Consider the following 25447-nt stretch of genomic DNA (forward strand, 5'->3'; position numbering starts at 1 on the left):
TTACAAGAAAAAAATAGTGTGCTATTTACAGGGAGGCAATTTATAAGTGTTCCAGCAATGCAAAAGACCCTTAAAGTAGGCATACATTAAATTCTGCTCATTTTAAAGGGCTTTTTAGATGCCAGATTGGAATCAAGTTTTATTTTCAGGGAGACTTTCCAAGGATATACTAACTCTATACATGAGCTAGGCCAAATTAAGATCTTTGTACAGATAAAGGATTCATCCCGAGATAATTTCTGCCTATAGATGAAGTAATTCACATGAAACAATGAACTCTGCATTCTGTGAGTAGCACCAGCTTCAGGACGCACACTCCCCTGGTCCAGCCAGGGAAGTTCTAAGGGATACAGCATAGCTGTGATATGCTTTGCTGCCCCTCATCAGTGTCTGCATAAGCAACCAGAGTCTAGCTCTTCACTTTAAAGGTTTCAGAAGAATGTAATTCACAACACAAGTAACACAGAATCCAGTGTGTTGATGTGTGTAAGGTGCATCAGGTTAATGGCTTTCTGTGTCAGTGCTGCGTGTTGAATTTTGCATCTGATTCAGCTGGAATTTCATGTAAGAAGGGATTTCCTTGTTTGTTGATGAAAAGATTCTGTCAAGGAGTTAATAGGTATATGCTGGAGATACAGATGGATAATAATACTTATATTATTTAACATCCAGATTGAAAATCTAAATCAAGAAACTATCTGTTTTTTCGAGCATTGAAAAGAATGCTCAAGTGTTATGTTGTTGTTATCATAATCTGCTACTAAATACTTAATGTATTGGTGAAATCAGACTTAATTATCTGCTATGTTACTTTTATAGACACACTGATTTAATTTGCTTTGAAGGTTTAATGAAGAAACTGGAAGAGGAGATAAATTTCAATACATATCTGGTTACTGAAAAATTACCTAGAGAGCTGGAAAGTAAGAAGAATTCAACATATATCTTACAAAAGGTGGCTGCAGAGCCAGCTATGAGTCAATCTGATCTCAGTGTACTTGAAAGCAAGGTAAGCTAACCAAGGCCACGCTTAATTTGTATTCCATAGCATAGTCTAAGGTTCTTGTACACTACTTTATATCCTTGAGAAAATGTCTAATTCCCAGAGGAACATCCCTTCAGTTGTAAACCAGAAGATGTGTTAATGACTAAATGTAAACTCCCAGATAAGTTTCTAAAAATACCCACAAAGCAAACAAGAAAACAAGCCCTGAACCAAACCCAAACCAATGTCCTTAAATGCTATTTAGGAAATCGTGTTAGCAACTTGCTGTGGTATGAGCAGAGGTGTTAAATTAGCACTAAAGATTTGATTTTAATTCTCTTCAGATTTCACTTGGTTTAAACTCTCACTGGTATCAAGGGAGTTTACAGCAGCATATAGAGAGCGTTTATGGGGTGGTGAACAATGTTCTCAGAGTGATACATCGACACAGTATTGTGTTTTAATGTGCAATGGCTCAGAACTCCTTAGTGTTTGGAATAGGCCTGGTTTAGTTGGGAAGCCCAAAGGAAATTTGAGAATCAAATACTTACTTTACCTTTCCAGATTTTTTCAGATGTTAAAACCAAATGGTGTTAGAATGAGCAAAAGTCCTTATTTGTAGTATATATCCAAAATGTGCAGAGGTATTTGTTGCCACAGAAGTCCATTTATATATTTCACTCAATGAAGTTTTCTTATTTGCATGATCCTAAATGAAAGATTAAATAAGTAACATTATCTTCTAGAAGAATTTATATGAATGTTAATTATTAGTATTCCTACTGATGATGAAGATTTACAACAATATTAGCTAGGGTAGGAAGACTAGTCCTACATAGTACTAGCTATGAGACTGTTCAGTCTCAATGTCAGCTTCTTTTACCAGCTGGTTTTTACCATCTCTGGGATCTCCAACTCAGGCTCTCCTGTGAAATATGATAATGAGGAAACAGAGTACTTGTAATGGATCAGAGAATGATTTACCCATGGGTGTGAGGGCTGCCATTCACCATCCTTCTTGTGTCTTGAAGCAAGTGATCAACTTCACAGTAGCCTGTGCATTCACACACAGAGCATGCCAAAGTAATGCAAGAAAGAAATGCCCATGGGTTTCTTGGATCAGAGGAGAATCAGCAGTCAAGTGTCATCAGGAATACATTCTATTTTAAGGTTAAGACTACTTTTAACAAAAGTAAAGTCAGTGACAGCCTAATGCTATTTTGGATCCCGATCATTCGACTTTTAAGGATGCAGCATTATTAAACGGTAGATGAGGTCTGAAATAATAAACCAGCTCTGTGGTTCAGCCTCCGCTTTCCTCGGGCATGTTTTCTAATCACAACAGTGTTTGTGGTTACAGTTATTTCTTTCACCCACACTTGAAGCCTGGGTTTGCACTTTCTTTTCCAAGACTTGTTGGGGTTCTTACAATATTTTGGGCAATATTGTAAAAAGATTCAAAGTTGGTTTTTTTCCCCTCTTTCTCCATGAGGTCACCTTTTAATTTGTTATATTTTGGAAGTATGCTTTTCTTAATAGATAATAAACCCAAAATAGATAATGTCATCTACTTGGCTGTTATCACAGCATGGCCTTAGGACAGCATTTCCTTTTTTAAAAGTCAACCTTCTTTTTTCTCAGTGTCTTAAAAAGGAGCTGGATTGCGCTGAGCATGCCACTGTTCTGCATTTTCTAACATATAAACCAGGAATTTATTCACACAAGGGAATTCTTATGCCATCTTCAAATTCAGGCCTGTTCTACCACTAATAGCTTTTGTGAAGGAATAGAATTCACAGGTGGTGGAGTATTTTTAGTCCTATGGAGCACTTTATTTGAAATACTTAGGTTTGAAAGTGCATGGATATTGCTCATGGAAATGTCTGGGGAATGCCCAGTGCTACCTGTGGTACGATTTGACATTATTGGATTTCAGCACATATTTACACTGCTTATCAGCACTCATCTAGTTAGCAGAGAATTAAAGGAAGGTTGCTAGGGCTGCGGTTTCCATGGCTGATGAGAGTCCCAGGGTAGCATTAAGTCAGGACTGGAAAAGCTGGAATCAGTACACTAGTGTAGCTGTGATTTCCAGGTGCAGTGGGCTCTAAAGCTTCAGCTAGAATGAACATCAACAGTTTGAGACTGTGGACCAGCAAAGAGACTATGGAGAAACTGCATTTTGCAGCAGTAGGAAGAAGGTACAATAGAGCCGGAATATGATGGTCTGCAACTCTTCAAAGTATTGATGAATTTGGTATAACTTAGTCTTTGCTTGCTCCCCTTTAAACTTGTGATAAATGGTTGAGTGAAAAGGAATGTTAGTTAATATTGATAAAATGACAGTTTTCATACAGTATGTCACAATATGAGTCTTTTTTCCATCTCTACCAATTCCCTTGCATTTGCTCTCCCTGTACACCAGTTTATTCCATTTTCAGGGCCAATGTCATGCTTCTGCCTTATCATAAAGGCACAGAACTGGAAGTGCAAAACCGTAGCCTCTTCCTGGCCAGTGCTTAATGCCTCACTGAGTTTTTTGGGTTTGTTTCTCTGTTTTAAAAATGGAACTAGCTGGATTGAAAATCTGGTTTGCAAAGCATTTAATTCGTGGGAGAAGACAAATAAAGCTCCATTTCCTTAATTTTCTGCTCTGTCTTGCAGATAAATGAAGTAAATGCACAAATGAATCAGCTTATTGAGAAAAGAATGATGAAGTATGAGCCAGCTGATAGCAAATTTTCCATGTACCGCCAACAGGTAAGAAGGAACAAAGCGTTTGTTAAGCAGAAGCAGTGCAGCAATTTCAGTCCCTGATTGTTTTACGTCCTGATTTTTGTCTTTATTTAGTGAATCAGTGAAATGCATAACAAGAGAGGACAAAAAGCAAATAAATAGCTGTTGAACATATGTATGTTTAGGGCTGAGTCAGATGCTTTCAGGCACGTTAGTGAGTTCGTATCGACTGCTGTCCTTCTGCTGTTAGGTGTTGCCCTTCAGCTGCATCCCAGGAATTCTGGAAGCATCATTTTGGAGGAGCTATTTTGGTAAAGCTCCAGCTGTGGACAGATTCTTAAGAGGCAGCATGTGGGCTGATGGCTGCAGCCAGTCCTGGAGGCAAGGCTTGCTTTCAGTTGTACCCTTGCTTGTGTTTGACCACATGCTATTTTTCCTGTTGCATCTATTAAGAAGGCATTCTTTGATTTCTTTTTTTCATCCTGAGGCTATAAAATAGTCTTTCTATAAAATAGGCTGTCTGGTCTAGTCGGAGTAAATTCACAAGTTCTAAAAAGGATTTATGAACTCTGAGATTTTCAGAGCTTACACAGAAATGTGGCTTCTTTTCCAGGCAGCCTGTGCCACTGCTAATTTTAATGAAGATTTTCATGATGCTGCTTATGGTGATGGTTCAAAAAATAAAAAGGCTGAAGTAAAATGGATCAGTGGGAGGAAAAAAATAGTGATAAAATGCATCCTGCAGTTCAGTCACATATGCAATAGGAAATGCCCCAGTTTGTTCTGTAAGAGATGCTCTTCTTCCCGAAAGAAAAGCTGCCACATAATGTGCTGGTAGCAGGACCAGCAGACTCGGGATATAATTGTGTTCAGTGGAGGAACCACTGCAGGAGTTGAGGTTGCTGCTGTGAGTTGAAAGCATGCGGTGGTCTTTGCTTTGTTCCACGAGGGACTGGCTTCTGTTTCTCACAATGATCATATATATTGTTCCAGAGTTTGTCACTGCAGATACCTCGTGAAGCAAAGAGCCGAGATCCTACCCCAGCAGAACTCTGATAGGTATATTTTTAGACATAAAGCTGGTTCTTTTAACCTAGTGGGAGAAAGCTGCTGTGTATTTTGCTTCATTTCTTTGTAAGTTTTCCCTTTTGTATGAAGAAACCAGCCATGCCTCCAAATTCCTGCACATGCATCAAAATTAATCCATTGTGTAGATAAAGATGCCTTTTTTTTTCTTCACTGAACAGAAGTACACTTAGGTTCTAAAATCCATCAGCTTCTGGTCAAATCTTAGGTACTATGAAATATTGTCTTGTATAAAATATTGGTTTTTAAATGCTCTATCTTCTAGACTCAAAAAGAGGAATAATCTGTAATGTACACTATTTCTGTACTGTATTGCTTTATTCATTGTCTTCCAGCTATTTGCCAAGATTTAGTGGCTCAGATCTGCTGTTAGGATAACATATTTCTGTAGGTTGGAGTAGGTTGGAGTTATAAAAATCTGTATTATGACATTTGTGAAATCTTGGATAACTTTCCAGTTAAGCCATGTTGGTGCATCTTACATATGCACAGAAAGGGACGAAGTAGAAGAAATGAAGCAGCTCAAATGCCTACCTTTTCTTCAATGAAAATGGAAAAAATGAGGTGAAGAAATGGAAATCTAAAATGTGAAATCTATCAACACGAATGTGTGAAAAAGGGTGTGTTTGGGATCTCAGCCATACTGAAGGAAGTTGGGAGCCTGCAGTCAACTTCAGAGGAGTTGCGGTTTAACCCACTGTATCTAATGAATAATCAATGCTTTTTTCTCTGCAGTGAGACATGCTCACATTTCTTAATGAAAAACAGTTTCTGACAGTTAAAATGTGGTTTCAGTGGTGCAGTGCCTGAAATTTAATGGATTACATTTTACTAATGCTGAAAGAAGGCAGTTTTTACTTTACTTGTCCATATGCATTTTTAATGATCACACAGGCATCTATAATGTCCCGGAAGAAGGAAGCCAAGGCTGAGCAGCTTCAGGCTGCTAAGGAAGAGCTGGCCAGTGTTGAAAAGCAGATGCAGCAGAAGACCAGCCAGGCCCATGAGTTGGAAGGCTCTGAAGTTCTGAAAGGGGATGAGGTATGCACTGTAACAGGGGATATAAGGAAGAAGAACTCTGAGAGATGGATCAGTTTTTGTTAACTCACAGTTTCCTTTTAACTTTACATTGCAATAACTGCTCCTACAGTATCCTATCCACCTTTATAGTATCCTGTCAAGCTACATGTCCTCTGCATTGCAACGCATTGGCCTCTGGGTTTTCTAATGCTTGAAGGCCAAAATGATCATATTTGAAGACTTGTTTTTTTGAAGTACAGATAATACAGGTGCTGTCCAGTGCTTTTAAATGCCTCCCACTATTTATACTGCAACAGTGCTTGAGTTGTAGCTGTTTTCAAATTCAAATTTAAAATCCTCACATTGTACCTAATACATTGCAAGGTATGTGAGGACTTCATGTTGGGCTGTCTTGATAATTCCAGACTCTGGATCAGAATAACATCAATATCACAAGGGTGTGATGGCAAATAACTAACTACAGAAGTTAACGACTCATTGATTAGGAGCTCAAGTGAGGAGTAACATTGATTAATTTTATTATTTGGTGTGTAATAAAACTCTGCATTACTGTCCATTCTCTCTATATGATCATAAAGCATAATACCAGTAATATCAGAAATGCAGTTAATCCTGTTGTAGTTTTGACTTGCATTTCCCCAGACCCTCCTGAAGCTCAGCTGCAGTACAGCCTCTGACAAGCACAGTCGCTGTAGCTCAGGCAAGTCATATTTGAAGCTGTACTTAACCAAGCAGCTTTTTCTTCTTCAGAAGTTTGCAGGGAATCTGGCTGCTGCAGCTGGGTACTGGTTTGTCAGGAAAATGAATTGACTTTCCTGATGACAGTAATTTTTCTCTGTTTGGATAAAGCCTGTTAAGTGTACTTCCAGGAAGACTCACTAAAGCAAGGAATATTTTAGCTACATCATTCTTTGACTTAACGTATCTTCTCATGCCCTCATGTATTGCCGTCATTAGCACTGCCATTTATCAAGACTAACACTCTGCTTTCTTTCTCTTTGCCTGTTTCTGTGTTTTTTTTAACATACTACTTAAACCAGGGAACGCCTTTTGTAGCAGGAACTCCCTTCCTAATCCCGTAGGACATGCCCGCTCCACAAACATCAGTTTTCTTTTAAAGGAGTCTTAAAGAGACTGTGGAAATGTGTACGTGTACACCCATGCATCAAGCTTCCTGTGTGGTATGGAGTCCATGCATATTTCACTCGTGCCTCTTGTCTTTCTCCTCTTCTGTACATCAAGATTAAAACCACAGGTGGAAGTAATGGCACAGACACTGAACACGTGAGATGTTGATTTCTCTGACCATGACACACTATACACATTCCAAGGGTGTTCCAAGCAATAATAGGATGACCACTGCATTAGATTTCTCTCCACTACAAGGTTTTGAGTCCCAGGGGCCATGTTGCTAGGGTCCTTGACAGCTTTTTAAGTGAAAAATAAAGCCAGAAAGCAGACAGTCTGTGTTTCATGACGTGATGGGAAAGAAGTTTTTAATAGATCAACAAGAATGCATTACCAAGACAGCAGCATATGTTTTACATTATCTGCACATGCACAGATAATGCATGTGCAGAAATAATTAGTGTTGTGTCTGTTCTTGAGGAGGATAACATACTCTGATCCATAGAAATTCAAGAGAACAGGGCAGGAGGGAAACCTCCTGAGAAGGAACCTCCTAAGAGGCTTAATAATGAAAACTTTAAGTGTCTGACACAAGAGGCTCAAGACAGAAAAAAGACCTGTTTTGAACATAACTTGCTTTCCTTTTGTTCAAATGTGTTCTGCTTTTGACTTCTTAAATCTTTCAAGTCTTCAGTTTTGAGGAATGAGAAACAAATGACAGCCCTTTGGGCAAAACCATCAGCTTTAAAATAAGAAGTGTTTGTCTTTTCATAGGAAGCATTTCCTGGTTTGTCAAATCCTTTCTAATATTGGCCCAAGGAAGGCAGTACTGTACAATCCATGTCTTGATCATGATTTCATTAGGTAAACTGCAGTGGCACTCACAGGCAGTAGTGTAAAGCATTAAAAAGTGTTTCCTATGGCTAAAAACTAGGGAAGGATTTGAATTCTTGATTATTTTGATCACCTCTTTTTCAAAGGTCACAGTTTCCTCATCTGGAAAATGGAGATAGTGGTATTTAATTATTTCATAAGTGTCCGCTGCCAAAAATGCTGTGAAGGACCTTGGTACTGTACTTCTTGTATCTCCTTAAAGTACATTAATTACATTGCAGATGCATCTTATAGATGCAGTCCTGCTTCAGCCTAGGTTTTGAGAAGACACCACTGATAAATGAGACAAATAAGTTGGCACGGAAGCAAAAGTGAAGTGAACAGGTTCTCTCTCATCAGTTCACCAGACAATCTTTTGCTATAGGTTCATTTCTGGTATGTTATGCCTTTAGATTTGTTCTCCGGTTCAGTGCTTTGTTACTCCAGCTTTGAGCCAATACTGAAGGAAATCTTGATTAATGTAGTAGTGAGTCACTGCTGCAATACACGTGTTTGATGGGGACAGAAAGGGGTTGTACATTCAACCTTCGCTTTGCCCTCTTAGACAGCCAAAAGCTTCCTTATGCTTTCTCTTTGCAAACACACACATTTTACATTTAGTTCCTCCAGTTTCAAAAAGGAAGAAAGAAGGGTTTTAACAAAGAGCTTTGCTGTCTTAAGTTTAAAATGGGCTTTTAATCCTGCCACGTTCTACCTATTTGAATGCTACAGTTTAATCAAAGAACTATTTTTCTCCCATTCCTGATATTTCTCATCTTCCCTCTGTCTCACTTTGCTGTATCCTCTTACATCACGGCACTCACAAGACCTGGCAATCAAAGAAATGGTGCCCTCCCAGCTTGTGCTGGTATTTGGATCCCAGTATTTGGATCTCCACTTGGTGAATGAAGTGCTAAGAAGACCTCAAAAGGTCAATCCTGGCTCATGTTTTCAGGTGCTGGTGTTCTCCTTTATTCTGTAATTGCAAAAAGGAATGTTACAGCATTTGAGAGGCTGTACACCTCGATAGACCTTAGAGGAAACAGCAGGGAATAACCAACTCATTTACATCAAACACAAAAAAAGCAGGAATAAATTGTCTGTTTCAGGGATTACAGAATCTTTTCAAGTACTTCAAACAAAGCACAATGAGCATGGGGTAGAGTTGGCAGGTTCCTCGCTGCAGCTGTCAGATCCTGAAAATTAGGGAATCAAATGTTGACACTTAGAAGGCTAGATGGTTCAATTACAAGTTATCCTAGGTAAAGCTGGGGTATTTTTAGTTCTTTACACAATGCATTGTGCTTTTCAGAGCTCAGCATAGGGCCCCAAGGACCTAGACTTTCCCAAGGCATCAGAACAGCAGTGCCATCACGGTGCTTCGCTACAGTAGTTGAACTGAATGTGCTTTTGAGAGTGCAGCATGGAAAATCCTATCAGGTTGTTAAGATACGTGAGGTTTGCACATTCATTTACATGAGGAGTTTAATTTTCTCATCCATGCCTACCTGCCTCCTGGTAAAACAATCTGAAAAGGGTTTCACTTTGCAAACAGAGAAAACAGTTTTGGACCATAGATCTTGCCACTTTTCCTCTCAAACTGTCAGGTCTGTCTGAATCCATCCAAAAGAGTTACCAGGCTCCAAATTAGGTGGGTGGGTTTTTAAGAAAGTAGCTATAAAGGAGCTCACAACTTGAATGTTAAACAGTTTAAGCCAGAACCCAGGGGATGTTATCCTATCCTTTTGCTATCTTTCTCTTAACTTTTCACTACGGTTCTAGGTCCAGTTATATTCTGTCTATCAAAGGCTCCTTCCACACGCAAATAGGAGAGTAGCTGGTAATCAGGGTGTAAGAACAACAGTGGCAAATCTGTAGGGTTCTTACAGAAGCCAGAAGCTTTTTGCTGTAAGAAGTTAACCATCATTTAAGCCAAATGTATGCAGTGATTCAGACGAATCTGTACTGAACTGAATGCTCGTTCAGCACCCACTGGCATGAATAAATCATCCATCTTATTGAGCTGTGCATTTTCAGTGATAACTAAGAATGGGTTTTCATTATGAAGATTCTGATTGATCCAAATTATTAGTGATGGCAGCTTTAATATCTCCTTCCTGACTAGAAGCAAGCTCTCCTAGGGGAGATACCCTACTTAATGCTAATGAAGAATTTTCCTGATTGAGCTGGCCAATAAGCAGGCTGTGGGATACTTTCATTTTAATGGATTGAGGTAATACTGCTCCTATCTTTATATTGTAGAAGTTTGTCCTCCTATGTAGGAGTTATTAGCTATAGCCAACAGTTGCTTAAATTTAGAGCCTCTTAGGAAAAACTGCTGAAAATCTGTTATGATCAGGAACTTTTCCTGCCTGAATTTGAACACTTTGGACAGTTTGTACCCCTTAATTGGTCTAGTTAGAAAATTAAAACATCTGTTCATCAAGTCTTAATAAAAATAGAGATTTTCTGCAGTTCCTGGGCTTGTGCAAGTAATTTTATTAACAAACCTTAATTTGGAACCTTGTTTAGATTATGTATTTCAGACAGATTGGGATTTTTTAGTAATACTTTACTTTCTGAAGTACTTTTGTATGAAGACTATTTTGATTACTATAACACAACCAAATTGATACAGTGATCCAGAAAATACTGTTTTTAAAGATGTGACTCGCAAGTAAGGGATTAATCTGGGATTTGTTCTTTCCTGAAAATAAGCTTATCCATTTTCTCCTTTAATGATAATCTTGGAATAAGAACCATGTGAAGACATGGGGCAAATGTTAGTTTTAAGGGGACAAAATGATGGGCTTATAGTGAAGGCATAAAACGAGGCATTAGAGAAGCTGGGCTTTGATCCCAGTTCAGCAACGCACTGATGCATGTAGTCAACGTGCTTATGTTTGTTCCTGTGGGGTAACCTGCTGTATGGTCCTGGAGAAGCCATTTCAATAGCTGTGGTTCCATCTTGGTGTATTTAGAACTGTCATAAAACTTAATGACTTCACAACAATGTGGTAAGATTCATCTGGTGACAGCAATCTCTTTCAGGTTGTAATAAGTGGCGAAGCACAAAGTACTAGTGCTGCTGGATCCTTTAGATAATAACAGAACATAATACAGGGATGCTAGATACCTGCATCCTGCAGGGCATTGTAAAAGAGACCAAAGCCCTGTTTTCATTCACTCTGTTTCATAATCTAGATTCCACGCTTGTTATGTTCCAGTCATCCATAAAAATTGCCAAGTGAAAAAGCATAATCCTTCCTTGCTTTCATTCGGATAGTTTTCCTATCGCGGGGGCTCTGACCTGACTAGCAAACATGGGGCTTCAGCCTTGTTTACTCTAACGGCTAACTCAGTGCCAGCATTTGGTTCTTGTCCAGTCATGTAATCTTTGAAGCTTAAATAACTATTTGTGTTAAGTTGCTTGAGAAAGAAACGCTTTCTATGACATGGCCTTGAATGGTGCCTCGCTGCGAGCACTGGCCGATCCCTGGGAATTCTGTAGGTTGAGCCTGCTGAGTATCTACGCAGGAAGAAGTTGACCTGGTCTATGGGAAAATGCCGCTGCTGCTGGAGAAGAGATTCCTTTTGGTTAACTGTAAAGTGATACGGCTGAGCAGTGTTATTCTGCTGTGAACTGTGCAAATTGTTTAAAAGACCTTTCACCACAGCCAAGTACAATGTTTTATAGCACTTTAGGGGCTTGGTTTTTCATTTACATATAGATGGAAGCAGGAAATTTGCAAAGCTTCCAAAGTAATGCTTATGCAGATGAAAGCACTGGTGTTTTAGAAGCAGCTTATATTTATTGTTTGGAAACCTACAGAATGATTCTCAGCTTTTAGGCTGAAGAAACCCAATTTTGCCATAAGATCCCTGCAAGCTGCTGACTTAAATGGATCCCAATCTAATAACCACCTCTGATTTTGGCCTTTGATATAAAGCCTTCAGTTAGCGAGATTTTGAGGGGCTGAACCTTTGGAGGAGGTGGAGGCTACAGATATTATCGTTGTTTATATCTTGTTTTGTCTTGTTTGCTGCAATAAAAGCTATGTGAGAGGTTGAGGTTGCTTTTAAAAGGCCAGATATTGTGCTGAAAGATAGACAGCATCCTCTAAATGAATAGGTTTTGCTTGTCAATGTGAGCAACTTGTAGTTCATTTTGGATGAAATTTTAATGATATAGTCCTAACTTAATCAACTAATAATAGAACATTGGTAGAACCAGTTCTTTAATCAACAAGATCCTTTGACTTCCATTGTAAAATACATTATGCTTTGAATATTGAATATGCAAATACTCAACCTCCCACTCAAGCTATTTTCAAGACCTTAAAAGTAGCTGTAGAAGTGAAGAGAATAATAGTTGGCTTTTCATCCTGGGCTAAACTGACAGAAAACCATTGAGATTTGATAGCTGAATGTGGTCACGTCTTAAGTAAGTTTAATCTTTTACATCATTCTTTACTATATTCCACTGGTCAAATGAAATATCTCAGGAACTACTCGATCAAGACTGTGCTTCACTGGAGTTTTCCTCAGTTAGTTGGAGACGTTGTACTTATACTTTTGTACTCTCTTGACAATCACAGAAAACTTGGGATTGTCTAAGCAATTAAAAAAGAAATGTCTTTTGTGTTAACTAAGAGGATATGAAACAGAATTGCTATGAAAAAAGGCCTTAATTCTGGTAATACTCTATTCAGGGTGCCAATAATCTAACAGAGCCAGGCTGACAGTAACAGGGCTGCCTCTGCTGTGCAGTGCTGTGGCTTAGGTGACCTTGTCTACCCTTGTCCTAGGTTGTACACACAATGTAAACCGGTGTTCCAAAGCCACGCATCGTCCAATCTGCATAGAGCACATTGAGTAATTTGTGGGTTTGTTCTTTCACCAAAAACGTTTATAGCTTTTGGCTTTAAAAATAGTTCTGGAGCATAGCAAGAGAGAAGCAGCTTTGGCCTAGATATCGCACAGGATGGCAGATGAACAGGGTTGATTTCATTTTGGGCATTGTGCCCAGGACACTTTTTATAGAACATACAGTTACTCGGGGGGTTCTTGGGCTGTGGTCACACCGGTTTGTTGGATTTAGTCTTTGGAAAGGAGAGGCATAATTTTGTGCAAAGAAAAATTAATGTAAATTTCAAACCCCAAGTTCCTTTATGTTTGAGTTTTAAACTTGTACCAGTGGTAGTGGGAGTCCTGCTTTCTCCGCGGGGCTGCCTGTTCTGTGCTCATACTGCACACATGGAACCCCTCCTCATCGAGGAACTTTCTGAAGCCTTTGCTTACATCATTTACTTTAACCAATTGATTTACTTTCCATCTCTGGATCTGAATGCAATTTTTAGTTGTGACTATCATTTGTCTTGTAGCTCTCACATAAAATAGAAGAGCTAAGCCTGTTCGACAGATGGAAAACATTAAGGCAAAGAAAAATACTGCATGTTTGTTTCAACGCCTGATATTTCATAGGTGTTAGAACTGGAGCACACACGGATTCAGGAGTAAATTAGCTAAGGTGTTGATCTGTAAGGCTATTTTACTTAGTCTTTAATAAAAATCTAAATTCGCCGTTACTGTAGCTTTTGAGTGACATGGATAGTGAATTTCACTGCTTCTGTGCAAGGGCTCTGCTTTCTTTTCCTGTTTTGAAAAACTCAGCCAATCATATCATTTAGGTCTGCAAGAGTCAAGGAAAGAGAACAAATTCTGACTATTGAGAACTGCCACTTAAAGGTTGTCCTTTCCCAGGCCCTCTTCCAATTTTTCTGCACTTTCTTATCATGTTTCTTGGTCTGCAGAGCATTTTGGGGCTGTGCGCTGCTGATCTGGTGCTCTGGTACCAGTGCAAACTACTATTACATTAACTTCTTTATTATCTGTGATTCTCACAACATTCTGCAAAGAGTAATTACTTTTCCAACTGTCAAACGGTGATGAGCGGAATGGAGGGATCTCACTATTGCAAATGGGTGAACTGGGACACAGAAAGCAATAGAGCTGGTTTTGTTCATCTCCCTCAGTGAACAAATGCAGAGCTGAAAATGAATGGAGCCTGGGAATCCTGAATTCCAGTCTCTGTTCTAAACACTTCATCTTCAATATGCAGTCCAGATAGGATAATTCTATTTTAGATAGCAACAGCCTGTGATAAGGCTCTGTTTTGCTTTAAGTTAAATGATACTTCTGTATCTCTTTTCCCAGTTGAAACACTATGTTAATAAGCTCCGGAGCAAGAGCACATTTTATAAGAAGAAGCGACTGGAAGTAGCAGAAATTACAGCTGAGTATGGTATCCTCCAGAGGACAGAAGAACTTCTCAAACAGCGCCACGAGGCTATTCAGCAGCAGTTGGTAACACAGGCATTTACTGGTCCCACAGTCCATCACCCTTCCTTCCCTGAGAACAGCTCTCTAATAACATGGATGTTGTTTTGTTAGATTCTAATGTGTATCGTCCTCAGGTCTCCTGCTGGCATTAGTAAAAGAGTCATTGGGGTATAAAGTTTATTTCTGTCTGTTGACTATGTGAAGCTGCTGTACTTTATGTTCAGCAACTGTTTCTTACAGGCAGTCACGACTGTCCTGCAGTTTCTTTTTAGACTGTGAGGGGCTTGACCCTGCTTTTTAAAGTCAATGGTAGATCTTCACTAACACCAGTTAGAGCAAGGCTGGATTCTTAAATTAGTTTCTGGAATCCACATACATAGTAAGGGCTTTGAAAATTACCAGCAGCAAATAGGATTCAAGTTACTGCTGCAAAATATATCAGAATAGTATTTAAAAACAGAGCCAGCAGGAAGGAAACATTCTAACCCCAGAATATTTAGAAGAAAATGCATTTCACAGTCAGTGAAAAATGTAAAACTGGATGAGGGCTTTTTCTAGCCAGAACAGCAGGAGAAAGATTTCTGCTATGCACAACTGGAAGCCTTCAGGGAACAAACGTGCATCCCAAATGCAATGCCACTGCCATAGTGTTTTCTTCCAATACCAGTATTCTTATTATCAAACACTTTGGTTTTATTTATCTTCTGTCCTGTTTGTTATATGCACGTATTTTGCATGTTGAAACCTAACAGTATTTGCCTTATTAAAAGAAAATGGAAAGTGTGAAAATACATGGGCTAGGCTCTGGGGAGATACTTGCAGAGATGCAGTGGATGACGTAGCACTATTTCAGTAGCTTTCATTGTTTAATTAAAAATAAGACCAGCACTGCTACCTGGGTTGAAAGAAGCCCCCACTGCTGTAGGACTAGAGCTTGTTCTCATGACTGCTACTCACTAGAAGAAAGGGGAATAAACACTGATAAAGTGTTTGTTAGCAGCAGGATCACTAGTGCACAAGGGTCATCTCACAGGGAAATCACAGCAGAGGCAAAGCCTTTCTCTGAAGTGGCTGCACGTGGTCACCAGTATATTGTCGTTCAGGTCTAACCTTTCCTAAACTACCTGTTAGTAAAACTACAGAGCTTTAACTCCATAAAGTTCTTCCTACCAGATGACTGGTGTGCACTCTTTCCCCATAGAATCAAATCTTCTTGTAGCCCTGGGCATAACACCCTGTCAAATTACCCACTGCTATTAGAGTCTGAAAAGAGACAAATCTTTTCTTAAACAGATGGTTGTAAAAGGGTTTTGAGGATAATGGACTTGGAGTTCAGAGAGATGTGGCACTTTTTAGAAGGCATGTTTTGCTTTTCAACAAATTGTGGATGCATAAATCAACACTTCGCTTTCAGATTGCAGAAAATAATGAGCAAGCGTCGCTAAAGAGCATTACATCAACATATAATTAAATGTAAAGCTTGGGTGATGTAGTGCTAGACTTTGCTAGTAAGATGGTATTAGTGTTACTGTAATGACTCCAGTAATTAGTTTTGCTTGACAGTTGTTTGAAAAACAGTTAGCTACATCTTCAGATTAAACAGCTGCATTTTACACACTGAGCTTCAGAGCCTGACCCAAAGCCCACTTGACCTTGTGGAAACTTTCTGTTCATTTCATTGGGCATTGGATGACCAAATAGTGTTAGGATAGTTGTTACTATGCTACTGTACAGGCACTAGATAGAGTGAGGCTTTCCTGGCAGTTAGATTATTCATCACTTTTAAAATAAACTGATTACAGTACTTCCCTTTTCCCATTTCTTACAGTATTTTGGCTCTCTGAAGGAATTTGCCATGTTACTTGATGGACTCACATTCCGTGTTTACTTTTTGTGTCTGCAGCAAGCTATTGAAGACAAGAAAGGCATTTCTGGATATAGTGACAAGCAGGAGGAGCTGGAAAGAGTATCTGCAGTAAAAAGTGAAATGGATGAAATGAAAGGCCGGACACTAGATAACATGTCTGAAACGGTGAGGTTTGACTTAAACTATTGTATTTCCTCAATGTGGGTACCTGGTTCCTCGGCATATAAACATATAAACCCAAGTTTAAGAGCTAAATCTGTTGGGTTTTATTCTGTAGCCCTATTTCCAATTGCCCTTAGTTCTGTCATGTTTTAATTTAACTTCCCACATAGCCATAGAAGCAAGACAGAACTGGAATTTCTAATGTGAAAATATGGCAAAAGAGCAAAAAGCAAAACGACAATCTTTGAAATCATTAGGGTGCTTTTAAAATGAAGTGGTGTAATTAAAACAGAATGATTCTCAACTAGAAAGCTGGATCAAATTTGAATCTTCAGTGTAAATCATTTAAAGTGATTCTGGTTTAGCATTTTCAAACTTTATTTAACCTATGCAGAGCTTTTTTTGTTTTCTTAAGGAATTTTTCCTTTCTCTTGATCCACCTCTATGCAAAGTCTTCATTTTCCCCTACTTCTTAAGGTCTTCAGGTGTCTGGCACATAGGGTGTCTCCTATGTGATGGCTTCTATGGGATGTTCTCACTTGAAACAATGGGAGCAGAATTCCTTGTCTGTGGTAATGACCCTGCTGCAAGATGGGCTCTTTCCCTTTGTTAATTAGGCCTGAACTTCTATATAATTCCGGCTTCATCACACATTTTTCTCTATATATTTTGGGTTACTTCTCTTTCTTTTCACATTCCTTATTATATAAATGTACTATTAGTATCATAGTGTTATTGTATATTATTGTCACTCTCAGGTTAAAAAACTGAATAGCATGGTGTCAGAGAAGAAGGCAAGCCTAGCTCCTGTCATCAAGGAACTGAGGCAGTTACGTCAAAAATGCCAGGTTAGTAGAAGCACTTCTCTCATGCTATGTAAATAAAATCAGAATCCCAAATAAGTCTCATTTCTGGATCTCTGTAGTGCTGTACAAGAACATAATCAACTCCAAAGACAAGCTGGAAATAGCAGAATGGGTCAGCCGTGATTTGCAGTAGGCAACATGCTAAAGATTGGGATTCATAAAAGCTGACAGTGCAGACACAAAATGAGGCTGAAGATTTTGTCCCTTAGAGCAACTCAAAACACTGCACCAGGAGAACATTTAAAAACCGTGGTTCAAAACTATAGCAAAGTGATTTTTTCAGTTGGTTTCAAAGCTTTTTGTGCATCTCTGAGTTAATGATCTCGACTAACGCTCCCCTTTTGAAACAAAATGCAAATCTCTCATCCAAATAGTTGAATTCATTGATCTAAGTCCTATATTAGTCTGTGGGAGCAACAGATTTATCCATTTGTTTTCAAAGTTGTAGAGAGCTGAAAAATTAGAAATTATTCAGGTCCGCAGCTGCTGTAAGTTGGCTCCTTGCTGTAGAAGTAAATAGAGCAATCCAGTTCTGTCAACTGAATTTCCAGAAGAATTCCTTTTAATGGTTCTATTAAAAGTGTCAGCAAATGAAATCCACTGCGGGATTGTCATGTACAACTAAAAAGCTGGCTTTTCATAGGTAGCAAATACACTAATCCTTTCTTAATCTCTATTTTTATGATTATTTTTCATTTCTTCTTGCAAACACTGCTTACTAACCTAGCACATCAAAGCTAGGACTGTGAAGAGGAGATGTGCCCTGTTGTGGTATGTTCAGCTGGGCTTCCAGTATGCATGTGGAGCCTTGTGGCTTCTCCCTGTGGAATAACACCCATATGCCTGCTGGATTTATGTAAGTGTCTGCCAGTGTGCCAGCAGCTGAGGGTGATGTGTGAGACTGAGAGCAGCACCGTCTGCCTGAATGTCACATGTCAGTCAATTGAAGAGTTCTTTTATGTCTCCTTTTGCCCTTTTTACGTAAGGAACTAACTCAGGAATGTGATGAGAAGAAAATGCAATACAACAGTTGTGCAGCAGGGTTAGAGAGCAATCGCTCTGCGCTGGAACAGGTAAGGTGGTGGCTCGCTTATGCATGTTCATAAACACTGTGCAACCTGTTATTTTCTGTGGTACAATATTTCCCCTGCTTCCCCCTGGACATGGGAAGCACAAATCCATCTCGTGTGGAAATGAGTCAGTGGTGATCCACAGCTACACAAATCGTGCCTGAAGCTGCTGTGGACTGGCTACAATCTCATACATCTCCAGCAACCAATGAACCTGGTGGTACTTAAGTCCATCCACCAACATCCAGCTTTGATTAGCAAGGTGCATTTCCCAGAAATCCTGCTGGCCTAAATACTATCTGTTGGGAAAGAATTTCACCATAAAATACTTGTGCTGTAGCACTTTAAGGAAGGAAGGCATTTAAACGAGTGAAGTCCTTTATTGTGGGGACAGTGTTCATGTTTATATGAATCTAGTTTACCTCACTAGATCACCTCCTGTGAATTGAGCCTGGACTTGATTTTTCAAGACCTTGCCCACATACAGAATAGAGGTCATAATAAAAAAGGCATACATTGAAAGTGTGGGTGGACATCTAGGTAATTCTTTTCCTGCACTAAAGTACCTTTGTATGGCTTAATCCAACAAAATAAAAGAATCCACAGATGAACCCACTATGAAGCAGACCTTCCATAAGAACTATTTTACAATAGCAATCAAGGCTATTTTTCTTGGCAGACAAATCTTAGTCATTTTCTAGCACATGATGACAATCACATCCCCTAATTAAGCTGGACATGAGTAGTGCCAGCAAACTCTTGCAGCTGAACAACAGAATTCCATTTTCCAGCTGATGGTCGGAAAGTCAGCTTTGGAGTTGATAAACTGTGTGACCTGGGGTATAAGAATTCCCTTTGGATTACTGGGGTGGTTTTGTATAGACCATTTAGAGATGGGACTAACCCACTGTCTCCATACTCCTCAGTGTAATTATTGATTGCTAATTAGCATACTATTAACATATCTGTAGCTTCTAATATACAGTTTGCAGATGAGTACCAGGAAATGCTTATACACAACTGTATTTAACGCTTACCATGTGCTTACAGGAACAAGAGTCTTGGCAGCACTTGAGGTGTCTGTTGGAAGTCAGTCATATTAATAAACAGCCATTAACAGTCATTTAGCATCTCTAACTGTGACCAAAACTGCAAATCTGTTGTCTTTCACTGTAAAGGGACTTTTGGAAAGCTCGAATTATATAAACATCTGAGAATTTATCAGTTCAGTATTATGCCTGTTTCTGTCCAGTCTCTCATAGTTTATAGAGCAACACAGGGCATCTCCTGTGGACTTCAGTTTTGATGTGCTTTGAAATCTTATTCTTGTACCACAGGAAGTGAAAGGACTTCTTGAGGAGTGTGTTCAGGAAGAAAGCAACTACCATTACATTAACTGCATGAAAAGGGTAAGATTACAAGAGGGTCCAAATTGTTCATTATAAAATGAAATAATAATTATAATATGTATATTTAATTACCTCTTTCTTTCTAGAACCTAGAAATACAGCTGCAGCGTGCTAAAGAAGAAATGAAGGCATATGTCTCCTCAGACCCACAGGAGAGGCGAAAGGCCATTCGGTAAGTGCATTAGTGCTTTTCCTTCGTGTTAACTTGAGGGATATTCATAAACTAAGGTTGAAGTTTGAAATTTTCTCACTGGCATTTCAACTAGAGGAGTTCACCTGATAAATTTAGAAACACTATAATAATCTAAAAATAAGCATCTTGAATTCCAGTATATACTGCTGTAAACCTAAGAGTTCTCCCAGACATACCAAAAGATTTTCCCTTCCTGCTAGAGATTATAGGCCCTAGATAGTGGTTTTAACTTGCAACCTCTGTTGGCACAAGCTCAGAGAAACCCTGCAGGAAGCATGGCTCTACCACACATAACGCCTCTGCCAAGTTCCCCCCCCAAGACTCCAGCATGCAGGAGTAGGTCTACCACCTCTTGGAGAGCCACCATATGCTGCCCTCAGGTTCTGGCCATTTCTTGCAAGTCTTCTCCTTGTCTTTCCAGTATAAGAGCTGTTATCAGCACTGGTACAGGAGTGGAGGACTGTGTATGTACATCGTAAATGGATTTTGTTTTGCTCCTATTTGTAATTCTGACTGGAAGCAGAGTGAATACAGTTCTGCATTGTCACACTCACCTTCATCTTTGCACTCAATTTAATATACTCCATTGAAGACACTTGCTTCATCCTGTGAGCCTTTTAAGGACCCCTTTTCTTTGCCTGGTAGGGAGAGAAGCACAAAAGGTTATGAACTGAATAGCTTATTTTTTTTTCCATGTCATTTTCTATTTTAAATGATGCAGTCCTGCCAAAGATTGAAATGGTTCTGGATTAATTATCTGTGCTAAGAAGTCTAAATGTTACTAGGTCATATAGATGGTTTTTTACTCTATACTGAATGCTAAATATGTTTGTTCAGTGCAGAGGGGACATCAGCTCTGCCTCGTACCCCTCCATCTCACAGTGTGCATCAGCCAGCGTTCCTACAGTTTGCTTTATCATTTAGGCTTGAAACAGCCCCAGCAATAGAATTCCTTGGTGAAGGCCTCTTCTTAGATTTCTGCATATGTATTTCAGTGATGGGACAGATTGTTGCTTGGGATCTGTGTCATCTGTCATGGCTGTGGCTCCTGCACAGTCTTCTGTACGATGTGCCAAAATGCTGCACAAAATTGTCCCATTCACAAAACAAGATAAAAACATGACTGAGTGCAAAGCAAAGAGAGAACTGCTCCATTAGGTAACTGAGAGTCATTCTTCATTGCATCGGAAAGCCTCAGCCTTGCCAGCATGCTGACATCACAACAGGAAGAGAGAACCAGCAGTTGTCTGTCACTTCTCCAAAGAGATGGAAGAATAAATTAGTATGTTGAACTGAGTGAGAAATTCCAGGGATTCCCTCCGGACACTAAGACATGAGACCTCCCTCCATCAGATCCTTCATGAGCTAGAAGTTGTCCTTATGCACCTTGCACTGGCTCCAGTGGAGCTGTATCTCATCACAGAATCCCAGACTGGTTTGGGTTGAAGGGTCCTTAAAGCCCATCCAGTTCCAACCCCCTGCCACAGGCAGGGACACCTTTCACTAGAGCAGCTTGCTCCAAGCCCCATCCAACCTGGCCTTGAATACTGCCAGGGATGGGGCAGCCACAGCTTCTGTTGTGGCATCCACAATCTCCTGCTGCTCTAGAACGAGGCAGAGACCTCAAGGAAGTAAAGGATTCGTTTAATATCCATCACAGAGACCTTCCACAAGGATCCGAGGTGTGAAAATGTTTAAATATGACAGTAAACAATGCAGGAAAAATAAGAGTAAGAAAAGAATCAGAACTACTGATGTCAGGGTGGGAGGAGATAGAATGTGAATGGAGGCTAGGAAGCCTCTTCTTCCATCTCACACAGTAATGGAAGGCTGTAGGAAATAAAGATTTATCTCATGAAAGACGATGAAACAGCAAAAATAAGCAGAAGGGTGAAAAGAGAAGTGATTGTGAGAAAAATCTTAGTGATGATGTGAATATCCATCAGGATGGAAAGCAGCCCAGCTCAGCCAAGCAGCTGAGAGGAAATGCGGGTCCAGCCTTTTATGGCCTTGCGGGGAAAGGGGGGGTCTGCACTTGTGCACTGACACTAAGTAAGAAATGCTCTGACCCTGGTGCTTCTGGAGTGACCATCCCCAGTGTGAGCTCTCACCCAGACAAGCCATGGAAGCCAAATGCTGGAACTGAGCGTGAGTCCAGCTCTGTCATTCCAGGTATGGCGAGGAGAATGTGAGTGGAGCATTACCGCTGTCCCTGTCTCACTGGGGAAATCATCCTCACACAGTGACTACGCACATTTCTGACCTTCTGTAAGAGGTCGCAGACTCGTCACATTTAAACAACTCACAATGAAGTTCAATGCAGCAAATTGCAACATCTCAAATGAGACGATAAGATTTTTTTCTAGACATCCTTTTACAATGCGAGTGTATTTTCAGCAGACACTGGAATGTAAACGGAGTAAAAAAGAACCAGAAATAGAACAGCACTTTCCTAACAATGTATTGAACAAAAAATGTCTTAATTCAGACCCCCTTTATTGAATATAAACTCTCTGTCTTGTGGAGTCACTTCTTAGGAATGTGAGAAGTTAATTTTCCTCTCTAAAAATAGAAAGTTGTGGCTTTGTTGATAAAGTTATTAAGTTGCATTCTTTCCAGTCATCATTATAAATAGTAAAGAAAAACTTAGTAGGAAAGACATCCAATCTTCTGATGATTACTTTGAAAACTCTGATTAAAAAAACATATCAACTGTGTTCTTGAGGCCAAATGCATGTGAACATCTGCTGTGTGCCAGTGGAATTGAGGTGCAGTGTGGCTTTCCATCTCTGCTTTGGTGAGGGCTGGAAGGGATCAGCTGAGCAGTCTCAGGACACTCTGATTTGTTCTGGTTAGAGCTGTCTTGAGAGGGAGAGATCATAAAGTGATCCAGCTTCATTCCTTGCACATCCGTTCTGCAGGGAGCATGGCAGGCAAGGCCAGGGGCTCCAGTCAGGAACCTGGAGTACTGAATAGAATGGAAGGAACAGAAGAAACACAATGCCTTGGTTCTGCTTGGCTGCTCACCACGCTCTAGCAACCTTCGCACTCTGGTGTCATGAAGACTGAGCTTGCTTTCTGGAAATGAGGATTAGGCAAAGGTCTTCTTCCCTGAGCAATGTGGAAAGCTCTTCAGATGGGCTGGGTTAGTTTTAATTCTGCTAGCAAGCTCTCGACCACTCAGTGTACCTGTTACCCACCAAATATAACACCTCATCTTTTTTCTTCAGGTGAATCAGTGAATTTTATTGTCACATTTTACAATGAGTATGTAGCAATGTATCTGAATCCTGCTGTTATGGTTTACATAATATGTTGTCAGGTTTCATGTGTCAAGTTTGCCTATGTTAAAGTGATCCAGCCACTTGTTACAGACAAAGGTGTTCAGCCAAGATATGTAATAATGAATGTCAACAGTTATGTTTCTAAGCCTATATTTAGGCACCTAAATGTGACGGCTGTTCTCTGAAAGTGAGGAATGTGCAGCGGATCCGTCGCACCCCACACCTGGGCTGAAATGCTATTCCCCTTCATTCCTGTATTTTCCCACTCATTCCAACGCTACATTCACAGCAATTAAAGGCTGTGGACTTGTAAACTGACACATGTACAAGTGAGGCCACTGGCTGACCTCAGAATATCACTGGGATAAATGCACTATCAGAAAGGGATCAAGTATATCTTACCTGAATGATCTTGCTGTTGTCTTCAAGCTGGAAGGAAAAATTATATACCTAGATCTCATATATCAGCTATCATAAAATCGTAGAATGGTTTGGACCTACTATAAGGTCTCCCCAGATCATCCCTGCTTCAAAAATGTAAGAGATCTTCTCCAGTATCACTTACCCCAAATGCACAAGTGGGAGAATCAGAGATCTGATCCTGATGCCAGGGGATTGATGTGTTGTCCAAAGACAAAAACGATTCTTCATGCCTCCTCTTTTATTTATGAACCTCCCAATACTTTTATCATTTTCCATGCCTGCATCATTATTCTGTCCTATTACATAGAACCAAAGAAAATCATAATCAAATTATCTTATCTTTCCTTTAGGGAACAGTATACACGAATGATCCTGGAGCAAGAAAACCTTGGGAAGGTAAGAATGAGATTTTTACCTTGTAACAATATTGTGCAGTTCATATTTTTGTGGGGCTTATTCCCAAAGGCTGTGGTCAGTCTTTTATAAAAAGCATATTGCAGCCTACAAAGAAATTCCATTACTGCTGGCATTGGTTACTAATACCCTGAAAAGAGATCATGCTCAGGGCTTGATTTCCTGCAGAGCGTAGCATGAGCCGCTTGCAAAAGATAGTCAAACAGCTTAATGTGACAGCGCATTCCCTGAAAACCATTTGGATAAGAAACTGAAACATGGGTATAACAAACTATGCCAGCTCAGATTTTATGTTGTATATAAAGCAACCTGTTGAAGACAATAAATTTCAAGCCTGTCAGCCTGATCACTGTTATTAAAGGCCAAGGGATCATCAACGCAGCAGTGTTAAACAAAAGCAGTTGTCCCTTTTTAATCCTGCGTGAAGCTCGGATGAGCACGGATAAGGTTAGGCTTTCCAGCTCACACCAGACAGCTTTCTTTTATTAGTTTCCTCTTTCTGAGTCAGTCTGTGAGCAATTTGTACAGGTTTGGGCTGCCACTGTTAATAATCAATAGTGGGTTTAATTGTAAAGCATTGATTTTGTTTGTATAATGTCATGATATTGGAGAAGAGAAGGTTCAGAAGCTCTTCCCTGTGAGGGTGCTGAGGCGCTGGCACAGGGTGCCCAGAGGAGCTGTGGCTGCCCCATCCCTGGCAGTGTTCAAGGCCAGGTTGGACACAGGGGCTTGGAGCAAGCTGCTCCAGTGGAAGGTGTCCCTGCCCGTGGCAGGGGTTGGAACTGGATGAGCTTTAAGGTCCCTTCCAACACAAACCATTCCATCATTTTATGATATGAATCCATTGCAGGCTATAGCTGGATAATGCAAGAGCTCTGTATGGAAATGGGCTCAGATTTTAGCATAACTTCTCAGATAGAGAAGACTATTGTTTAGTTTAAAACCATTGAAATACTTGTCAATGCACACAAAGATCCAAGTCCTAGGTGTTGATGCATTTATCACTTGCAGAGAGTGTCAGCAACGCAAACAAAATGATATTTCAGTAGCATATAGAAATATTTGTCACTCCAAGGTGCCTTTTGAGCAGCTCCTGTGGCACGAAACCAGCCCAGAAACTGATAGTTTTGTATCTTTAACAGAAATTACGAGAGAAGCAGAAAGTTGTCCGCGAAAATCATGGTCCAAATATGAAGCAAATGAAGATGTGGCAGGATTTTGAGCAGTTAATGCAATGTAAGAGGGAATGTTTTCTGAAACAACAAAACCAAACAGCCATTGGTCAAGTCATCCAGGAAGGAGGTAAAGACAGGCTTGTATTATGAACTCCTGATACCAACATAAAGTAGGAGGACACTGCATTGGCTTCTTAAAGGTAAACCCTCAGTAAATGCTGTTGCTTTCATCATTTCTACAATTTGCTGTGTGTTGTTTGGTTTTGGTGGATAAACAACTAGAGCAGCTGAGCACTCGATGAAGCTTTTCCTCCACTGTTTAAGAGAGAAGATCATGTGGTTAGGAAGATCTGCTATGAGAGCTGCTCCGGGGTGAACCTCGTCGTAAATCTT

At 39.9% G+C, this 25447-nt stretch overlaps 1 protein-coding gene across 1 annotated transcript in view; it reads left to right on the forward strand.

The window, feature by feature from the left end:
- IFT81 (intraflagellar transport 81) overlaps positions 1–25204 on the forward strand; it is a gene marked incomplete at both ends in the record, with an annotated part of 39468 nt that extends 14264 nt beyond the window's left edge. The window contains 11 exons of the mRNA XM_080628591.1: positions 846–1009; positions 3650–3745; positions 5702–5848; positions 14066–14215; positions 16095–16223; positions 16979–17068; positions 18073–18159; positions 19494–19565; positions 19652–19737; positions 23816–23861; positions 25022–25204. Coding sequence (XP_080484717.1) covers positions 846–1009; positions 3650–3745; positions 5702–5848; positions 14066–14215; positions 16095–16223; positions 16979–17068; positions 18073–18159; positions 19494–19565; positions 19652–19737; positions 23816–23861; positions 25022–25204 — 1250 coding nt within the window. The remainder of the gene's footprint in view (positions 1–845; positions 1010–3649; positions 3746–5701; positions 5849–14065; positions 14216–16094; positions 16224–16978; positions 17069–18072; positions 18160–19493; positions 19566–19651; positions 19738–23815; positions 23862–25021) is intronic.
- Positions 25205–25447: the final 243 nt, after the last annotated feature.

Source organism: Psittacula echo, assembly GCF_963264785.1.
Source record: "Psittacula echo genome assembly, chromosome: 13".
Taxonomy (NCBI): domain Eukaryota; kingdom Metazoa; phylum Chordata; class Aves; order Psittaciformes; family Psittacidae; genus Psittacula; species Psittacula echo.